The following is a 21,928-nucleotide window of genomic DNA, read 5'->3' as shown; positions in this document are numbered from 1 at the left end:
TTTGGACAGACCAAGTCGATCAGCTGACTTTATCCATAAATAGCACGCAAGAGTCTATGGTGAATGCTTGGAGAATTACCACAAGGGAATGCAAACTCGTTATATTTCGTTGACACCAAAAAAGAAAAAAGAAAAAAAAGGGATTGGCCTCAAGTGTTGTAATAGTTTCAGAGTACTTTATTAATCTTGTGTGAGAAGTTAACCTTGTAAAAATAAATGGGACACTCATTGAAGCACTTATACACGGAACCAAAACCACAACCTGACTTCACCTTTAAATGCAGCTGCTCATCAAGTTAGAGCTTAAACAAGTAGTTCAACATGTTAGGGTTGCTTGGTTTTGTATCTACTAGATACAATTTGTATCTACTTATAATATACCTGTACTGTTTACATGAACAAATGAGCAGATTACTGTACATTTAAAATCAGGCTTTTGACAATTATTATTGGTTTTGGATGACTTTTCATGGCTAATTACGGCCCTCGATTCTACCTGTCTTGCAAGCAGACTCATATTTTAAGTGCAAATTTTCCACTCAAGAACGTTATGATATTTCCGTAATAGTTAGCTCGAGTCAGTCTTTGACCGATTAACATGTTATTCCCACATTCAAAGTTTTAACATGATTCCCTCAGTCATGTACCTGCTTACTTTTTCACTTAGTAGCGAACACCTTGTAGCATTGGAGCCACAGTTCATGCAGGATTAGGTCTGGATCACATGACTTGGCAAGTTCTTTGATGACTGCTTTTAGAACTAACCTCATTTGGATCACGCAATAAGGTGCACTAGATGCGACAAGAAGGCCTAAATGATGCCAAGTCCCAAGACTTGGGATATGGTCAGGCATTCCATTTTGTTTTAATATCCTTATGAACTGATGCATTAGATGCCTGAGGTTATTAAGCATTTAAAATTTTAATTTCACCTGATGATAAACGTCTGACACCAGAGGGATTGTATGGAGACAGTAGTTGACACAAAGAGGAAAGAAGAGCGATGGATAGTTTGACCGGGCCAATTTTCCAAGCTCTGTTTTCCAAGGGAACCTGGAGTTATATTTTGGGTCCTACAAGTGAGGGAGGAGGCAGAGTTGGTTTAATAGTATGCAGCATAAAATGGGGACCAGGGCAGGGTGTGATGGGGGACAAAGACACCCCTTGTCCATGTACTGAGGGTTCTGTATGTTCAACTGGAGGGCTTGCAAAGCTGCCAGTGAATGTACAAATGAACAGTGCTGTTCACTCATATTCCTAGGCCAACCATGTTGAGCCTCCTTTCCCCCTTCCTTATCCAAGCTTCCTTCTAATAATAGACAGAGAGGCACTCTGAGAAGAACATAGTAGGTGAAAACGGACCAAATAACAACAAGGGAGGGGTCTTGAAACATGTTTTCCACTTGAAAGAAGCCTTGCACGTCAGTGTGCATGCAAACAATTACATAATTCCTAAAGCCATTACATAAAATGTGATGAAAACATCTTGAGTTTTACTTCAAAACTTGTTGGTTAAAAAACAAATTTGAATACAGAAAATAATACATTTTACTTAGTTAATAATGAATGAACAACTGTTTTTTTATTTTTACATAATCAAAATGTTTTGCCTAAATTGAAACTATGCATGGTAGCTGCATTCTCTTACATTAAACTGCCTTTGAAAAATAGTCCGACGAATAGACGACTCTTGCCAGCCTTTGTGTTGCACGAGCTTAGCAGCTAGCAGCTAGCCAGTGGATGCTAACACTTGAAAAAGGCACCATTTGTAGGGTGGCCAGACTTTCAACATAAAAGGCGGGACACGACACGACAAAAAAAATCTAATTTGAAATAAATTTTCATCAGGAAATATTTAGAACAAATGTAACAGCTAATTAATTATATGCTCAGCAGCTCATGACGTATTTCCGGTGGAAAATATGGAGGCATACGAGCTTCCGGCTTTCGTTTAAGCTACTGGGGCACCATCTGGAGGAAAAGTAAGCTTATTTTTGCAGTATGTACATTCAATAGCTTGCAGCACGTTTAATTGCTTGCTTTTCAAAGTGGAAATGTCCTCCAAATTTGTGACGTTTCAAAGACGAAGGAATCGCTGCTCCAGCCAACTCTGTTGTGCCAGCCATTATGTTCAGCTTTTTATTTGAACGCGATCACCAGTGAGCGAGAACTACAAAGGAGAACGTTTGATGGGACAACTGAACTTTTGCAACATCGATCTGATGAAGGTAGTCGGGCCTTTATCTTTGTTTCTCCTTGCTCGACTCTCCGGCGAGTCACGAAGCTGCGCTCTCTCACTCCCTCTCCCGCCGTCCATGTGAGACGATGTTGCTCTCTCTGTCATGCAGTGTCATGGTTCTGTTCCCTTTGTGACCAACAGGTTGCATTGGAGGGCTTCTCCAACGTCATGTCATTCACTCTTTTCTGTTAAAAGGAATGCCATGCCCACCAATCGCGGTCGGATCGTTGTGCTAGTCTCGTGGGTTTTGGCTTGTTTGTTACTTTGAGTTTTGGGGGTTTTCAGGACTTTGTTTATGTTATTGATTTAGTTTGGCCTGTTTGCCCATGTAAGAGTTTTTGTTAAGACATTTGGTGGCGTACACGCTGCTTCTACTGCCTCCCTGCTTCTTTGGTCCTCTACCATTATGCACCTCATAACACGAAGCTTTGTGGGAACATTTAGTAGAATATGTTTGTCATTATGATAATTTTATTAATGGTTGTCTTTTATATTTTCCTCAGTTCAATTTTGTTGTCTCTACACATAGAACGTGACAATAAAGGCTTTTTATAATATTTTGTGGTTATTTTCATACCCTCTAAACAAAGTTGAGTTGAGCGTGTCAAAATTAAGTAAAGTCAACTTTATTGTCAAATATGCCTCCATTGGCGAAAAAAGAGATTGGCTCACATCTCCTGTCCCATGTAAATTCGCTTCAATTCCAAGCGGCGACTTCCAGTTCCACATACACATCTGCGCTCTGCACTGATGCTCCTTTCTTCTCATCGTCGGCTCCACAAGCCATCCATCCATCCCGCTGCAGACTGTCCAACAGCACCGACATTTCCAGTGAACAAAACGGGGCAGTTAAAAATGCTGCGCATTACAGGTGCAAAGAACACAAGCGCCCTGGGGCTGTCCAGCACCGACAGTCAAATAATGAAAACATTCCTCCCAATCAAAATCAGTGCTGGTACACACGTGCTGCCGAGAAGGCGCAACCAGCAAGCACAGATTCTTCTCCTTTGATGAATGTCATGGTCAAAAAAACACTGAAAACATCAGGTCCACACGACGTAACAACAAACACCATGTGACAAATCAAAACACAAAAACAACAAAAAAACAACAACAAAAAGGCAAGGCTCTTGAAGAGCACTTGCTGACGGCTGCCTACTTGGGCGCCATCTTGGAAAAATTAATGGAAAAAATAAACGCGCAAGACTATGTTCACACGGACCTGCGGCACTGAGTAACAGCAAATGGCTCATTAAATCAGACATGGTGATTTGATCATTAATAAGCTAATAGAGGAGCCAGATGGGGTGGCTCGGGCATCTCATTAGGATGCCTCCTGGACGCCTCCCTGGTGAGGTGTTCCGGGCATGTCCCACTGGCAGGAGACCCCGGGGATGACCCCGGACATGCTGGAGAGACTATGTCACCCAGCTGTGCTGGGAACGCCTCGGGATCCACCAGGAAGAGCTCGAAGAAGTGGCTGGGGAGAGGGAAGTCTGGGCTTCCCTCCTAAAGCTGCTGCCCCCGCGACCCGACCCTGGATAAGCGGTGGAAAATGGATGGATGGATGGATGGATGGATAAGCTCATAGGGCATTAATGGTAACATGGCGTAATTTCAGTAGACTGCGAGTATATCTTAAAGCGTTTGACCCTGTGTGTGTGTGTGTATATATATACTGTATATATACAGTATATATACAGTATATACAGTATATATATATAAACATACACACACACACACACACATTTCAGGATTTACGCCACAACTTAAACAACTTAACATCTTAAACAACTTAAAATAAAAGAGTACCAAGTAATTGATGTTCATACTGATGTTCTTTAGTAAGCTAAGGTTTATTTTGAAATCAACGTTTTCACCGCATGTTAATGTCATGCATAGAATGAAGTGTTGCTGCGGCTGGTGTGACAGTCTTCCCGACGGCGCACACCCACAGATGACCAAATTAATGAGTACTCAAGGCAGAAAAAAAATCCACAAGCATTTTTATGAACTCGAGGTAGTCAAATTACTCAAATTTCACCCAAAACTAAAAGATGCAAGTCTTTTTCCCTCTCTCTGGAATGACCTCCCAGTGAACATTCGGCATGCCTCCTCGCTGCCCATCTTTAAAACCCGCCTCAAAACTCACTTGTATTCTTTGGCATTTGACTCAGCATGACCCAAATTATGATCTTAGTTATACTGTTTGGTGCTCTCTATCGTCTGTTACTCATATTGTTGCTTTACTGTTGTATATGTCAGTTGCTCCATGTACAGTATTTTATGTGCTGTTTGAAAGTGCTCGATAAATACAGTTGAGTTGAGTTGAGTTTTTCCTGACAACCTTCAAGGTGCAATTGAACACAGCACCAACACCACCACCCCTTTACTTTGACATCTCCACTTGCATGCATGCATGGGTGTGATCTGGTTCTCTTTGTAATGCGTCACAAAAAGAACAGGAAATGGTCTTGCCAAGGAAGCCAAGTGAATGCTTCCGTTTTCCCTGACCGGTATTTGATCTGCACTCTTGAGCATCCGAAGTCAGGTGCTACCGACTGAACCATCTACCTCTTTGCCCCATTAACTAATGGCTAAAAGTGCATCCAAGACTGTGACTCTGCTTGCCCACAAGCAAGGGCATTAATCCCCCTCAATGCTCCAATTTTTTTCACTTTACTCCAGTGGGGCCCAAGTTAGCGCGGCCCACAAAAAACTCGTATGTCTGGGGCACATTTAAGACACAGTACCACTGTGCATTAATTTACATCTGAAAAGTAACAACATTTACATAAGAAAGGTCTCTGACTTATATGATGGCTGAAATCACCGGTTAAAAGCTGCTGCATTGTCAATGACTTTGACACACACACCTAACTCCTCTAGCCTTTGGCCATGTGACAGCAGGCAAGACAGTAACACAATACTTCACTCACTGAGGTTCAGGGCAGATACTTTGACACACTACCCTCCAAGGAAATGTTCCTGGGTCAAAGGCCAAAGGCCTGCATTCCTGTGCATGACATCTGAGCCCTTAAACTGTGTCCACCACACCATTTACATATACACTTGCTCTTAGCAAAGTCCTGTAACAAGCAGCTAGAGAATGCAGAAGTTCATATTCATACAAGAGGAAAACACGACTGCTTTGACCCTGGAGCTACATTGGGCACCCTGCCTCTAACACCTGCCAACACAGGCGAGGAATTTATGACGTGGGCCTTTCAAAACACTGGCACCAGTCAGGTCCGGGAGAAGGGTGTGTGAGAGAGATGACATGATCAAGTGGGATATGGTTCATTTCAAACATTAGCCCTGGCTCTGATAGAAGATTGTATTCTGTGATAATAATCTGCTGTCACTTATAATGTCATTATAAAAACCTGCTAGTGCTCATCGAGAACTGTGAGTGTTTTGTCCACAATAAACGTGTGTGTTAAATGTAAAAACCAACAGGGCCGGTGTGTCCAGTGTAAACAAACTGGTGAATAGCACACTTGTCCACGTGGTTCTGCTTCGTGCTACTTCCTATCCACTTGGCTCAAACCCATTAGAAGGCCTTTCAGGGGACACAGGAGCTTGGCTGCTTAATCACGATGGTTACAAAAGCCCCGCTAATATATCCAAGCATGCAGGCCTTCTCTCTAGCAACACATGGCCACTTGCCAAAGCAGTCATCATGTGGTTAAGCTTCAGTGCGGCCATTTACATCCCGCCCCAACTCTAACAGAAGGGTGGTTGCACCGGTCAAAGTCATGGCAAATCAATAGTACAGCAAATCATCACTGTTTGTGGGGAATTGGGATTGAGCCCTACAGCAATATTGCAAAAAAACCCCAAAAACTTTACTCTTAAAAATTTAATGGGGCTTTAATCAATAGAAACAGCCCACTGAAATTTAAAAGGCAAAGCAATCGTGCAATTTGGAAATGTGCTTGCAATGTAAAAAAAATTTAAAAATTACGAACGTGGAATGAAAATCCAAAACTCCAATGGCCGGCCGGGTGCATTGTTTTTTTTCTTATTTTATTTATGTTTGAAAATGGTTCCTTTAAAGGTGAGAGGTAAAACATTATGGACAGCATTTAAGATACGGCATATTGTATGATGTGTTTGATTTCAAAAATGTCAATGTGGTACACAACTACACTATCACAGCAATAAAGGAGGTCCCGTCATCATTTTCCTATTTTGTGACATAAAATGTCAGTAATTGTTTCGGCATTCATCTGTGAATAAACATAATCGTGTATTTGTCAATTGTTATTTTGCTTTTCGCTTTTGAGTCCACTTTCTATTATTCTAAATTCAGGCTTGCAGCTTTGTTTGTTTGTTTATTTATTTATTTTAGTTAGTTAGTTATTTGCCCGTATTTGTTTGTTTTTATAATGTTATGCAATGCAATGAAGACGCTAGGAAAAGAAATGCTGTTTGCAGCAGAGATAATAATATCTGAGAAACGCTTATCTTGTTTCCACGATATTTTATCAGCCCACATTTATTACTTTTATTTGTGTTGTCGACGTACATTCTAGTTTGCTTCTGAATGGCGTGAACTGTCGTGTTTGGAATCGCTTGTAGGTGTTGTGTCTTTGCTTGTGTGAAGCACATTGAGTTGTCTTGGGTCGGAAATGTGCTGCAGAAATCAACCAACTGTCCTTCCTGCCTTCCATGTAATTTGGCCTTACTAGAGAACTGAATGTTTTTCTTCGCGTTGCCGGGATTCTGAGAACACGATGCCACAACTCTGTGACCTAAAGTTCACATCTAACACCAGACTATGGAATCTCCTCTGGATTTAGAGTGTTGTTCTCAGAATGTTGCTCCACTGTCTTGTTGACTCCCTACCAGCCAAACCGTGCAGTCGTCCGCCAAGATTAGATTCTTGATTTTCACTCAGAGATTCAAACTTGAGTGTACCTTTAGCAGCATGAGTTCAATCTTGAATGCAGCAGACAGTGAAAGCAAAACACCCCCCCCCCCACCCCACTTCCCACCACCCTCAGGAAAAAGCTCTGATCCCATCCCAGCGCTGGCAAAGTAAGATTCCAAAACTGCCACCAAAGAGAGGAGATTGGGAATGCACCGTGCTAACCACCCCTGGAGTCCATCAATCATTATTTTCCATAAAAACAGAGCATTGAAATGGACAAAAAGCCAGTCAATGGGCAGAACACAAGGAGTCTGGAGTGCATCCGGTCAGGAGGTAAAGAACCAGCCAACTGAAGAGAGGAAAAAGTAGAGTCAAAAGAGAGTCATTTACATCTGCACTGCTTCATTAATTCGTTACACCTGCAAATAAAGTGAAGTCTATAAATGCTGATAATCACAAAGAATCAAAGACAAGAAAAGATGGGCTAAATGTGTGCAGGGTAATTGTGTGACTCACATTTTCATTCAAAGACACTGCCTGTGTTTGGATCAAATGTTACTATTCACAAACAGAACAGACTTGTGGTGGATTTGCTAAGACTAAGATGTGGTGAGAAAACTCACAACAAATGCTTCTTTTTTGTGGTTTAGTACACCACAGATTGGATGTACATCATGTTTGCTTTGTGTACAATACACTGCTGTTACACTTCCACACCTTAGAAGATTATTCTACTTCTTTTGCACAAGACCATGCTTCTGAGAACATTGAAAATCCATTTTGCCCGCAGTTGCTGTCCTTTATTTTGGGAAACTGACTGGGATTTACAAAGTACAAAACTACAGGGGTGACTACAATTATGGATTTTTTTTTTGCAAGAAATAAATATATATGAGCCTTTGAATAAACAGATATTAAATAATACCTGAGAGATTACGAACCCACCAATCACTCCTGATGCCTTGTCGAATAGAACTGAGAATTCATCTTTATTTTGCAACAGCAAATGACAGTAGACTGTGTTCCTTGGCAGGCCCTCTGAGCCAAAGCCCTCTTTTATCCGACTAATCGCTGGAAACTGCCCGCCAGTGTAATACAATGCTTCGTTATGAAAAGCTTCTCCCTTGGTCCGATGCTACATCCTCTCCAGCCTTGGTGAAAATTGGCAATGTTTTTTAATGCATGACAATACTGGCAAACAAACCGCAAGACCGAGTTGGGAAACAAGCTCCTTCAAGAAACTGTCGAGAGAGGTACGTCGCCTCAAAAGACATAGTACAGGACCGAAGGGGGACTCGAGTCAGATGCTTGACTCGAGCCAGACCTGAGTCACTATTTTCAGGGCCTGAGATTTGCTTGCCAAAAATTTGGGAAACTCTTTGCGTATATAGTACATATGTCATACATAATTACTCTGAAAGAAAAAACTTCAGTCATCGTTTGGTCCCTTAATGCCAAATTAAGTTTTTATTCGAGTAAAGTTATTATTTACCACATATTTTTAAATGTGCTAAATATATAACTGAATAATCAGTTATCAATTTTTTTTCTGCTATATGTAAAAATCTGCATTGTCCTCAAAAATTCAGTTGGGCCAGACTTTAAACACATCGCCAATCTTTTTCTATCATAGCGTTGAGATGTGCATCACAATCGGCATTTCGAAATTAAAAAGAAAAGATTTCAAACTTGATCGCGGCTGTGTAAGCAGTCTTCCAATGCCAATTTACTTTCTAAAATCTACACTGGCAACAAAATAACATCAATAACGTTAATAATGGCAAGCAGAATGACGATCACATTGAACAGACGGGAATTAAGTGCAAAGTCACCAGGCATTAGGGAAGGAGAAACTATTCCGAAGTGAAGGGGCGGGACCGTTAAAAAGCACACAGCTCCCTCTTCTCGTGTTCATAGCCGCCAAAAGAGTACACGTGTACCATATTGTCAACGGGATTACAATATAAGCCATTCCACGGTGTAAATGATGAAATTAATCAGAAGTAGGTCACTGCTGAAAGCGAACATTAAAAATCACTTCCAGAGACACCCAGAGAACATTTGTTGTCTTGCAAAAGTGATGAGCATGCAACTGTCGCCTTCAATTATGACCACTGATATTTTTAAGCAGCAAGAAAAGCCACGAATGATACAATTAGACACATTTTTATTCAGCCAGTGTCAATAGAAAGAGCCTAACTTCAATTTGCTCTGAGCGTGTTTCATGATTATTTATTTTGGACTGATTTGGATTGCTCCTAAACCTACAGAGAAAGTTTTCGGAGAAAGGAAAAATTTCGGCACCACGCAAGACCCGCTGAAAGTCATGAAAGCAACGGAGAACTAATCTAACACAAGAATGGTTAACTGTCTTGACAAAAATTCATCACTTGCATTTCACTCAGCGAGCACTTCTGCAGTGAAATATAACATACACTAATAATATGATAATACAGTACCTTGACGAAAATTACTCCAAAGCTCATTACTCATTCTTGAAGTAAGACTGCTGCTAGGATCATTGAATCTTAAGTATTTGATTTCCTCAGCATAACCAAACCACTCACTCAGCCTTGTGCTCCTTCAGCAAGTAAAAGACTGCTTGTGTACCATAGAAAGGTGTGCTGAAAATCATAATTACATGCTCAGCTCGACTTGTGCCAATTGGTCCCAACTACCATGTTGCCACATCAGAGCGAAAAACAAGTCGGAAGTTCAGAAAGACCAAACTGAGCTTATGAAGAGACAAAGAGTCATTTACTGGCTGTCATAGAGTTGACCAGAGATGTGAACAGTTTCCTTCCACAAAATGTCATTCGTTTTTATGTTGTAAACAGCACTGCTCTTCCTGATTCTACAATCATTCCTTACATTGTGTGTAAAATTACTGATCAGAGTTTTCGTGAGTTAAGACACACTTGAAAATCTATATGGGCTACACTGGAGACTAGAGGAGTCTATAGCGGCATCAGAAATCTGTCTCAGCCCCCCTTTCATCATCCCCCCCATCCAGTTATTGTTTTGTTTATATCTTTATTTAAGTCGGGTGGACAACCAGTTAACACATCTGCCTCACAGTACAGAGGCCGGGGGTTCAATTCCGGGCTCCTGCCTTCCTGGGAGGAGTTTGCATGTTCTCGCCGTGCATGTGCAAACCCATAAAACCTGATTATATAACCCGGTGCTTGGTATGTATGATTTTTTTTTTTAACAGGGTGCTTCGTATGTATGACATTTTTATTTTTATTTTTTTAATAGATCCGTTCATTGATGTTGCGCCGAATAATATGGCGTGCTTAATGGTCTGACAAATGTCTTAATGCAATGAATGAGAATGTGTCTCCACATTTTTGACAGTGATTGTATGTTTTGAAGGGCTTATTATCAATATATTTGACCCCATCTACCTTCATACAGCATCGAACAAAGGTGCTCGCCTCAAATTCTTGGCTGTAATAAGCATGAACGCACTCTGTTCTATTCTTTTGAAGTCAAGCATTTTTCCCCATGCAGTCAGATCAGCTCAGTTAGCACAATTTTCAACACTACAACTGACTTACCTCCAGATTTGCTGGTGGAAGGCCCTCCCTCCTCTGGAGGTTTCGATACAAGCATCTGTCTATGTGGATGTTGCGCCTCTGTCGAATGGACACCATTTCCATGACTGCCATCTCCTGAACTGCTCTCACCGAGCGACTCCGGCCCACTGGTCTCCAGCGTCCTTCCGTTGTGACCTCTACTGGGCCTCCTCTGAGGCTCAGTTCGGGGGGAGTCAAGCAGACAGACAGAATGTCTGCATGCTTCGAGCTCGTCATCCTCAGGAATTGGGTTGTACCAAATCTCGCCTTCGTCGTCTGCATCATTCTCTTCTGCTGGGTCGACGCTCCTGGGGTGGGGCGACACACTGACCTAGATCCAAACAGAAGCAAAAAGGGGGGGAGAAAAAAAGCAAGCTAAAAGCTGTCATAAAAACATTGCCATATATTATACATTATTATATTAATCGGAAGGGGAAATTAGTTTTCAACAAACCCCAGACGGTATGACTTGGAATGGTGGAAACTAAGTCACTGATAATGAGTAGGAAAATTAGCCATTTAGTTTGATCGCTGACTTATAATCAATATCACCATCGAGCCTAGCTAGGAAATTTAGCTTCAGAATATTAGCACCTGCCACTAGTAAGACTGTTTCACAGTCAGTTTTGTGTTTTGTTTTGTGAACCCGTATAATATGGACTTCATGCTCAGAAGTATCAAAACACTTGTTTGAACATAAAGTTACATTTTTATGCGCCGGTTTATCAATAATATGGCAACTCATTGGTACTGCATGCTCAGTTATCCATAAAAGGCATGAGTCCTGTCATCCATCGTCAACCTGAGATCTCACAAATACTCTTCACAACAAATGGACAAAATATATGTGTAGATACTTTGTTTTTCATTTGATGGCTATAGGTGGCCAAGTGTCCCACTATTTATTTTTATATTGAGATGTGTTATATCTGGCAATACATTGATTTATAAAAAGATAAGTAGGTATCACAAGACAAAATGAAACATACCAAATAGATCGACCCAGCTTTGTCTTTATGCCTTAATTGCTACACACCAAACAAAAAAAGCAAAAGCCTCTTGTCTTTTTGTCTTTTGTTGTTGAGAAAAGGTTAGATTTAGATCTCCCGTTAGTCTGATTTGACTGGGCTTAAGATCAGAGCAGATGCACTACAGAAGTAAAATCAAGCTCGTTATCTTGAAAGCAAATCAGGAATTTCTTGAGTGTCAATCCATCCAGCTAAAAGCTGTTGTACATTACAGCAAGACTGTGAGATTAACCTTGGGTAGAGGCAGGTGGCCTGGCAGTGATGATGATGATGCCCCTGAACTTCTCATTTGCTCTGGAGAAGGACTGGGCGGAGGTGGTAGCTGCGTGTGGCCCGGGCTGGCCTCCTCCTCAGCTCCCAGCTTGCCCTGCAGCTCATCCTTATTGCAATGGTTCTTTCCGAGGGTGCTCTGCTGCAGCCAGTTGCGCTTCTTGGCAACTGTGATGGTGTGGAGGTGCGGTCGCCACGCTGAAAGCTCACTGGCCCTGGCAGCCTCTTGCGTTTGGACATTCTCAGTGAGAGCTGAATGTGCGATAAAAGGAGGAGGTTAGAGAAAGGAAGGCTTACCATCACACGCCAGGGGACATTCAAACCAAATGAATCAGCGTTATCATCCACCCATCCATTTTCTACACCACTTGTACCCCAACGGGGATGCGGGTGAGCAGGAGCCTATCCCAGCTGACTTTGGGCGAGAGGCGGGGTACACCCTGGACTGGTCGCCAGTCAATCGCAGAGCACATAGAAACAAACAATCATGACAACTCACATTCACATGGCGTGCTAACCACTACAGCGCCATGGTTCCGATTAACCAGTTTCATTCATCTCAATCATCTCAATTTCAATCTAAAATTCAATCCTAATCCAGACTCAATTAAAGGTAATTCGGGCCCTGTCACATTGAAGGAAAACTCTGCATCATGAAACCAAGGAGTGTTGACAGTATTTTAACAAAGACCTGAATGGATAAAAATATACAGCCATGGCTATGATTGGTGGCTATTGGGGTTGTGCATTCCGCCTATAAAAGAAAATTCAATATGTATCTCGATATATTTTAAAGTGGAATGATTCACTTCGGTTCCTTCCAATGTACTCACATCTTTTAAATCAAAACCGATTTTCCGATGTAATTTTTTTTTCTTTTTTTGTGACACCGCTAATGGATATACAGTGCACATACTGTATACTTGTTATCTCACATCTGCTTTCATTTCATTTCTCTAGCTCAAAGAGCCACGTCTTGTTTGGGCTTGCTGGTAATTTGTTCTTGTATTTTTATCTGGCTGTTTTTAGTCATATTGTTTTATCACCACACTATTAATCAGACTGTCACAGACTTTCTGGAAGATCTTCAGCTATTTTCTCCTCAGTGCTTACAAGCTCCACTCGTTTCAGCTTTGTGAATATGTCACAATTTATGTGTATTTTAGGATTAACATTCATGAATGTTCTTGAAACAGCCACAAGCAAACCATCTGGCATGTTTTTGCTTTCTGAAGAGCGGATGTCATCAGAGAGAAATACGTGTGTTATGGTGAGAGGCTGAGGGAAGTGCCTTGCTATAACTTGGAAGGCCGAAACATTGAAAAGCCTGTTTTCTTCCTTGTATCTCATACAAGCCCCTCCACATCCTTTGATGAGACTTCTTTTTTTCCTCAAGGATAAACAGCACTTGCATCCACCAAATTATTGACTACAAAAAATAATAAATCAATTAAATAATAAAATTATTTTAAAGAATTCATACTGAATAAAAAACATCCGGTATGTCCATACCCCTTCCTAAATTGTAAATGGGTGACGATTAACGTCATATAATTATGCCTCTTGCCCTGAGGAAAAATAACAAAACAAACAATGACTGGAGGAGTTTCAATTTAGTTTCAGGAACTTTTGGAAAGTCAAAATGCAGAAACAAACTGACATAACATGAGAGTTTCTTTCTAGACAAAACAGAAACGGTGGGATATGGAGACAAACGTGATGTCAGGCAAAACTGGGAGCAAACTTCTCTTTCTCATTTCGCTCTTTTCAGTCTGGATTTTGCTCTCCAACGCTGATTTGGTACTGCCATATTCATCTTCTCTTTTCATTGTGAAAGCCATTCGATATCAATTCAACATTCCTGCTGGTGTAAGGAGCAAAGCGGGTACTTTCAAGACTGTGTGGTTGGAAAACATCTGTGACTTGAAGCACAGAAATGCTGAAATGTCTTTTCTCAACATTACACAACAAATTAGTTCACAACTGTCAGCAAACATCTTTCCACCTCAGTCATTTGAGAAGGGTCATAAAAAGTGCTGTGAAATTATTGCCTTTATCGGAGTGGCTATTTTAGAATGTCCTCGAATATTAGATCATTGGAAACATCCAAGTACTGTATGTATATCATCCAGTGGTACTGAGAAAAGTCAACAGGTTTAATGTGATCTCTTTTCTTGAAAGTGAATTAAGCCTCTCAGGCATGACGCATTTTAGTTGTTTAAAAAAACGTAATGGGGATAATTGTATAAACCGCATCAGGAAATATCTCTTCCTTTCAGCACAATTCAATATGCTGCAGTTTCCAGACCGAAAAGTATTTAAATAAAATGAATCACGATAATGCCTAATAGCCAAAAAGAAGGCTGAGCTCGGTACCTTTTCCTGAGTTGAAAGGAAGCTATTTTTAGAGTTTTTCATTGTAGAAGTCAACAATGGTTTCTTTTACAATCCACTCGCAAATTGCATTTAAATTACCTCCGCCAGGGAGATTTGTTTGTTTTCCAAGATTGCATGAAAACAAATTTATATGTATATATAAATATATATATAAAACATTAGACATGAGAACATTGGAAAGGAAAGAAAAAGATGCAGATCGTACTGAATGTGTGGATAGAGTATTTTTTCAGTGCTAATCAAAAGATTGGTCAGCTTTGGCGGAGGTCTGCAAAAAAACAGCTCCAATAAAGCCTCCACTAATGTCCAAGCTACTATGCCGCTCGTCCCTTAGGACAACAGGATGCCTGTGTGTGGAGTTGTTGTCAGCATGCCATCTTCTAGAAGGGGTCCTTCATAACTGGAAAGAAAAACGTGTGCTGACATGAACAGCATTCCAGAGGACAGCTCCAGATTTTACAGCCTGAACGCTGTCTTCGCTTCTGCTACACTCCTTCTTGGGCCTAACACATTTGCAAAGCAACAAGCCGTTAGATGGACTTCATAGCTGCTGTTCTGTAACTTTTGTGACTGTTTTCTGTTTGGGTGTTTATGTACGTGACAGATCGGCGACCAGTCTAGGGTGTAGCGGTGCCCCTCTAGGCTCCTCGCAACACTCGACAGAATAAACGGCAAAGAAAATGTATGCCTGGATGATAGATTGATGCTTGGATGCTGCGATTTAGAACGTTCTTCTCAGACATACGTTGTCCTCTATTCTCAGAGTTGTGTTTACTTAAAAAGAGAGAGTGGTGACCTACCAGACAATGTAGCCCCAACTAGTTCAAACACATTTGCATAACAGAGCTGCACAACCTGCTTCCTTGTGGCACGGCGCTGTGTAGAGGATGCGGTGAGCCTACATAAATCTCACACCCCTTCAAGGTAACAGATGGCCAGAGCACAATAATATAAGGTTTGCATGTCCGTGTGGGAGGAAAAGCGGTACCGCTGAGAGGAGAAGTGTTACGGTTTGGCGAAAGAGCTAAAAACGGAGAAAAGCTTATTTCCTGGATGTACTATTAAAAACCTGTCGTAGCGCAACTAAACCGCCCTCTAATTATATTCTCAATCTAAATCTACTAAGTGACGGATTCGCTTTCTCCTTCGCGAACACTTGATCCACTTTCCCACCAGCCTTCCTTTTAGCTTGCCTCCGCATAGGCTCTTCTTTTGATAAGCGCAAAACCTACACCAACAACTTTTCTTGTCCATAAAGACGGCACTTTGTTGTGTACAGCGTTTCGGGCTTCCTTTCAAGAGGGGATCTTTTACTGTTTGCCATACATTCCTGTTGATGCACATTCATATGGTAATGAGGATTCTCGGAGTAGCTTTTTCTCTTTTTACATCAGCAAACGCCAGAGATTGTCCGGGGTTACGTCACACGTCAACACTAGCATCCCCGCTGAGATGTTTTGGCAGTGCGGCTGAATGCATATCCTACTTCCTCTTCAGTGCATTGTCTTGAGACCTAAATATCTTAAGATGTATGACTAAACAAGGCTCTCTGATGACATATTGACTGAAAAAAATAACAAGAATGCCCTCTATGATACGACTCACTTAGCTCATTAAAAATACCGATGCCCCACATTTCTCCTTTACCACTTGACAGTATGTCTTTCAAAACTGCCTTTCTACATAATTGTTGTACAAACAAATCAGACCGACATGGTTTTTGTGTGAGAAAGAGAATGTAGCTCACTATGGGTTTGGCATGTTGCTCCACCTAAATATAATAATTCTGACATGAATGGACAACCACCATAGAGTTTTATATTACAGTGGCATGCTCGTGTCATTGTTATTTCGAAACCCCTGAGCAAGCACACATTGTTCATTCATGGGGCGAAAGTGACGCCACGCAAACAAGTTAAACAGCAGGAATGGCATCCCAAAAATTCTATCCAACGTCTCTTTTAAATGCAAGTTACCATGGAGCTGCCCTGAGTTAATGACTGGGGAGGAAGGCAACATGACAGCCCAACCCCCTTACCCTTAAACACAACACAGCGACTTAGCGCACTGGCTCCTGTTCTGCTTTGGATTCCTCTGGCCACAGCTGTGGAAATGTTCAGGGGAAATCAAGGAGAGGCAGACATTGGGGAAAATACTGAAAAATAAAAAATAAAATAAAGTTCCCCAAACTTGGGTTGCACTTGGTATGGCTCTCGGGTCTGTTTACATTGTGTTGATTATTGACAGAATACAATCTGTTATTGTTCTTCAGGCAGGTTAATATTATGGAAAGGCATGATCTATTTTAAAGTTTGGGTCTTGTGCAGGAATTTCAAATCTTGCTCTGAACAACTTTCGGAAACCCTGGTTTCAATGAATGATAGACTACTGTATGCTGGGCCAATGGCGTAGCCCAACGCAGAGGCCTTCGTCTGAGCAGCCGCAGATATCACACTCTATTTCTAGCAACAGGGCAATGACAGTCAACAGCAGCTCACACACAAGCCAGCTCAACTATTTGCTCTGGAAGGGAGCAAAAACATGAGCAAAACAGTTTGTGATCTTTTACAGTCCTAAAACTGCCTGTCCCATAAACAATAGTCGCACAGTCAGAGGCTAAATTGGTTCCATTAGAACACGTGAATAGTGTGATCATTGTTGAGGATAAATGTGGTGTACTACCACATCAATCCAAGCTCTTAAAGGATGATACAATGAACGAAAACTTGCAAATAAAAAGACATTTCTGTCTTTTCGAGCAAATCATCAAAATGCCAAGGCTTAACTTTTTTATTTACTGCATGCACCATGGTGCATAATGATATCGAACAGTCCGTGAAAATTACAAAATAACAAGGACTGCAAATCAATATAACAAACTGTCCAACGTTGGGAAAGAATGGATTAATTATTATTCTAATTATTAATAAGTACTTACAAAAGAAACAGCAGGCTGGGTACTACTTCAAACTACACAATGCTCGAACTCAACTATTTCGAATCGGGTCGAAATTTGCACCTTGTACTTCATCAAAACACAAAAACGAGCATAATTACGAATCACAGATTTTTAAGATTTCTTTCCTATAAACGAACAGGCATGTGGGTAATCTGCAGGCCGAGGTGAGATTGGAACTACAGTACTTGTGTACTTTTGCTAGCTAGCAACGAGCTTCAGCTGTCTACTACTACGCCTAAATACGTTGTGATTTCGCTCCTACATCAGTTATTGTAATCTGCATGGCAGTAAATAAGATATGCTTCTTACAAATAGCATTCTTATGAAAGAATTATGGGAGTAATTAACAGAGGAAAGCTATTATACTTGCTAACGTAACCTGATGTTTTCGATCGTAAAAGATCGTGCGTGGGTGATTGAGTACACATTTCACAGAAATCTCGCTGGAACTGCGTTAAAGCATAGCATAATCCACTTTTGAACAGCTAAATAACGGGCGAGTTAATAAGTGTCTGGAGAAAATACAAAATAATTCTACACACAACACTAAACAGGTTTTCTCCAGGTACTTCCTCCCATATTCCAAAAAACATGCATAACAGGCTGATTGAACACTCTCAATTGTCCCTAGGTGTGAGTGTGAGCGCGGATAGTTGTTCATCTGTGTGTGCGTGCGATTGGTTGGCAACCGGTTCAGGATGTCCCCCGCTTACTGTCCGAAGTCAGCTGGGATAGGCTCCAGCACGCCCCGCGACCCTTGTGAGGATAAAGCGGTTCAGAAAATGGATGAATGGACAACACTAAACAGGAGATTATGGTTATGGTTGTTGCGGCGACCCGTATGTCAGCTGGAAGGCGTGGCCTAGAACGTTAAAAGCATTTTAATATTCAAGCTAACCGATTCAGAAAATTGATGGATGTAGCATATTGAATACATATATTACTCATGTAATTTGTTTTCACAATACAGTCAGTCAGTTTTGACTTGGACTTTTCAGAGCTGCATAACAAATGTTCTCAAAATTACCTTAATGTTATTATTTGTTCTTATTATCTGTTTTTATTTTATTTTTTTTCCTTTTATAATTTTTACTTGCCTTCACTTTTGTCAATCTGTTATTGAATTGTATGTTCTATATCTGTTCAATAAACAAACAAACAAATGTAGAGCTCATATTTTATTTAATTTTTAATCAATTTCTGTCTGAAATATTATTTTTATGCCTGTTCGATTGATATCTATATTTGTTCAAAAATATGCAGGCAATTTTGCCTCTGATTTGGATAATTTTATCCAGCAGCACTACTGGATGCATTTCTTTTTTGATGTAAGTCTTTGTTTAAAATCACTTGGAAATAAAGTGAGGTATAGCAAGGTAAGCAGGCATAGTATGTTGTACAATTTTTTAATTGTATTTTTTGATGGAATAACTCAAATAAGTCATGTTATATCGTTATCGTGATATAAAATAGCCTATACCATGAGATATTTTTTTCCCCCATATTGCCCAGCACTGTGTTCAGTCTGATAAATTATGGATAGCTTGGGAAACGAGATAGTCCTTTTGGCATGGTTTTGCCATTTGGATAAATTGAAAGCCAATTGCTTTGCTCCCACTTAATTTGAAACATCATCTGAACAAAGAGACACGTCAAAATCCAACGCAGATGGTTTCATGATACAGATGTTTTCACTGGAACCCATTTTGTTCATAACCAGATGTCATTCACGCACACAAATCCCATCACCGACACCAGAAAAACTCGAACAGGAGAATGAGTTAGTTGTTATTGGACTACACTGTGAGTGTTCCCATCTAAAACCTGATGTGCTATTAATTTAGTGTTAAAATGTGCCTACATTAGTTTGAAGAAGAGAACCCGCCACCAGTTAGAGAATCTTAAAAGAAAGCAAAGAGGTCTGAGGTGTCTCGTCCCTTTGCTTTGCATCCAGAAGAAGAGGAGTGCCACCAGGCGGAGTGTACTACGAGTGGAGGATGATGACAGTAATCATACAGGAAGGAGGGTGAGAGTTCGCTGATTTAGGAGATCCACAGGAGTTGAGGCCACTCCGTGCGGCCGTCCTACCTGAATGCTGCGGTGTCTTGCTTGCAGGGGACTTGACAGGTTTTACCATTCGGCTGGCTGTTTGGAGCCCTGTTCCCGCCGGGCACATCTGAGGAGAGGAACGCTCCTGGTTTTGGCTCCCACCACGGGCCGAGGATGAACCCTCTATGCGTTGCTTCATCTCGGACGACAACAGGCGACCTTTGTGCATCCACTGTTGCATTTTGTTGACAGTGACACCGTGGCCCTTGTTCACTAAGTGTGGCCCCTGTGCTGGAACCTGAGTTGACTGCTGCTTATTATCATGTCCGAGAGGCGCTGATCCCTCTGTGTTGCTGTCCGAAGAACCTGTCAGGCTGTTGACTGAACCACTGCTTTCAACAAGTTTCCCGTCGGCGGCTACTTGAAAACGCTCGTCACTGCTGGCGGCGTTGTAAACCACCTGAGATTTTGAAAGCCCGCCCACTCTTAGAACTTCAGCATCCTCGCCGTCTCGGTCAGGTTTTAGCTCTGAAACCACTTCACCATGGCACACCATTGGATTGGTTCGAAGAGGATTTGTGCACTGCAACGGTCCAGCTGAATATCCGATGTCTCCGTCACTAGCAGAGCGGACTAAAGTAGGTTTTATCGTAGCCCGAGAGAGATTGTCCACGCTCTTACAGTTTAGTCTGGTTTTGAGGCCTGAATCAATGTTTCCACCAAGACACAATAGCAAGGAATCTGTGTCAGACACCTGCTGGGGGTTGTGGTCACCTCCAGAGGACCACGAGTCACTGTCCCTGTTCCGGGCAGACAACCGTGAGCACAAGCTATCTCTCGATTGGCTACTACAGGAGGAGGTGGTCTGATGTTCAGTTAAACCAGCACTTACCTGCTGGTCCAAATTGATGTCATTCATAGCATTGATCAGGAGATAATAAGCCTCTTTCAGCTGGTTTTTCAGTCTGTCTGTTTCCTGGGCACTGTGACTATCATCAGCTTGTCCTTCATCCTGACCTATCGGGGGCAGCGTCATCACGTCTCCTCTATCACTTGCACTTTTTGCTCGAGTTTCATAGAAAGGCAGAATTTCGTTATCATAGTAATCATCATCTTCACTGTTTAAAGGATGTTTGAGCGGTACCTTTGTGTCACGCATGGATGCCATGTTAATGTCACATATTTCGAGCTCAGTTGGGAAGAAGGCCGGGCTCTGCAGAGGGCCCCTGAAGTCCCCTGAGTACACGGGGTCAAAGATCTCAATTGTTCGAAAGAGGTTTTCTTCCGTTTGAGCGGGGATTGGATTCACAAGTATTGATGTTTCCAAACTTTGGTTGCTGGGATTATGTACATCTACAGCAATGACAGTTCTTGGCACATGCTGGGAATGTCCTTGGATCAGGGGCTCACAATCAGAAGTAGTGCCGTTCCCTGATTGCGCATAAGAATAAATATCACTTGGATTGTCCCCGAAGCCAATGGAATCCCCGACGCCGCATTGCCATGGGACTGAGGTGAGGTGTTTCCTCTGGGCATGCGTTTCCCCAAAGGACACCCCTCCTGAAATCGTGATCGTGTCATCACACGCGGGCTCCCAGTGGCTCATATTAGCTTCGGTAATCGCGTGTCCCGCAAACGGCACCTCTCTTTGAAGTGGGGCCCCCGGGTGCTGCCCATTAACCCGAACCCTGCCCCCGCTGCTGAGCAACCGCGGACGTGAGCCGGCTAACTCCACTGACGGACTCAGCCGGAGCAACTCAACCCCCGTGGTTTGCACCACCGGCACGTCAAAACAATTCTCGTACGTGCTCATTCTCTCAGCCGTGTAGTCCAGCCCTGATAGCGTGACTACCGGGTGAGCCTCGACGGCGTCACGCTGCATTTGCAAAACTTTTTCTTTACCTTCTCGGCCCACATTCGCAGCAGCGAGAGAGCCCAATCCAGCGTTGAGCGTCTCTCCTTTCTTGGACTTTTTCCCACGGAGTTTCGCAAGTAAAGTCCTCCGCAGAGGATCAGCCATTCCTTTCCGCTGCCCCCGATAAGTGAAATTCCTCCCGATTCCTTTCAATACGCTGGTTCCGGAGGGAAAGGGTCGAATGGGTTCTCTTCTCTCGCCGCAGAGGTCTCAGCTCGCCACTGGAGCCTCGTCTCCATTCTCTGCTGTCACCTCCGCACTGGCTACACACTGTGCCTGCCGAAACTCTCCCACCGCTCTCTCTCTCTCTCTCTCTCTCTCTCTCTCTCTCTCTCTCTCTTCACGTCAACATCAGCACAAGTGTCAGCTTCTAAAATGTTTTTAAGGACAGGAAAAAAAGCGATGCACAGTAACTGATATATATACAGTATATATATAAATAAAGGAAAGGGCAAAGGAAAGCCATTGTCGTGGATGTAGTGATGGAAACATCAGAAAGAAGGAACACGAGAAACTCGAGAAATACCAAGGGCTCAGAGAGGAGCTGGAGAGAGCCTGGAAGGTAAAAGTGACAGTCGTACCTGTGGTGGTCGGAGCACTCGGGCAGTGACCCCCAA

At 42.1% G+C, this 21,928-nt stretch overlaps 1 protein-coding gene across 2 annotated transcripts in view; it reads right to left on the bottom strand.

Moving 5' to 3' along the window:
• syde2 (synapse defective 1, Rho GTPase, homolog 2 (C. elegans)) overlaps nucleotides 1–21,571 on the bottom strand; it is a 52,051-nt gene extending 30,480 nt beyond the window's left edge. Inside the window, exons 1-3 of one of the 2 annotated variants that reach the window (XM_086115236.1) lie at nucleotides 19,436–21,571; nucleotides 11,954–12,243; nucleotides 10,676–11,024 (exon numbers count right to left, since the gene is read on the bottom strand). In XM_086115236.1, coding sequence (XP_085971362.1) covers nucleotides 10,676–11,024; nucleotides 11,954–12,243; nucleotides 19,436–21,416 — 2,620 coding nt within the window. In that variant the 5' untranslated portion in view covers nucleotides 21,417–21,571. The remainder of the gene's footprint in view (nucleotides 1–10,675; nucleotides 11,025–11,953; nucleotides 12,244–19,435) is intronic. The other variant, XM_086115237.1, reaches the window with a different exon arrangement.
• Between the last annotated feature and the right edge of the window lie 357 nt (nucleotides 21,572–21,928).

The sequence above is a fragment of the Hippocampus guttulatus genome, chromosome 7 (genome assembly GCF_054856545.1).
Source record: "Hippocampus guttulatus isolate MCC_2025c chromosome 7, RoL_Hgut_1.0, whole genome shotgun sequence".
Lineage (NCBI taxonomy): Eukaryota > Metazoa > Chordata > Actinopteri > Syngnathiformes > Syngnathidae > Hippocampus > Hippocampus guttulatus.
The sequence above is the reverse complement of the archived record's forward strand: the minus strand, read 5'-3'. Positions and strand labels throughout refer to the sequence as shown.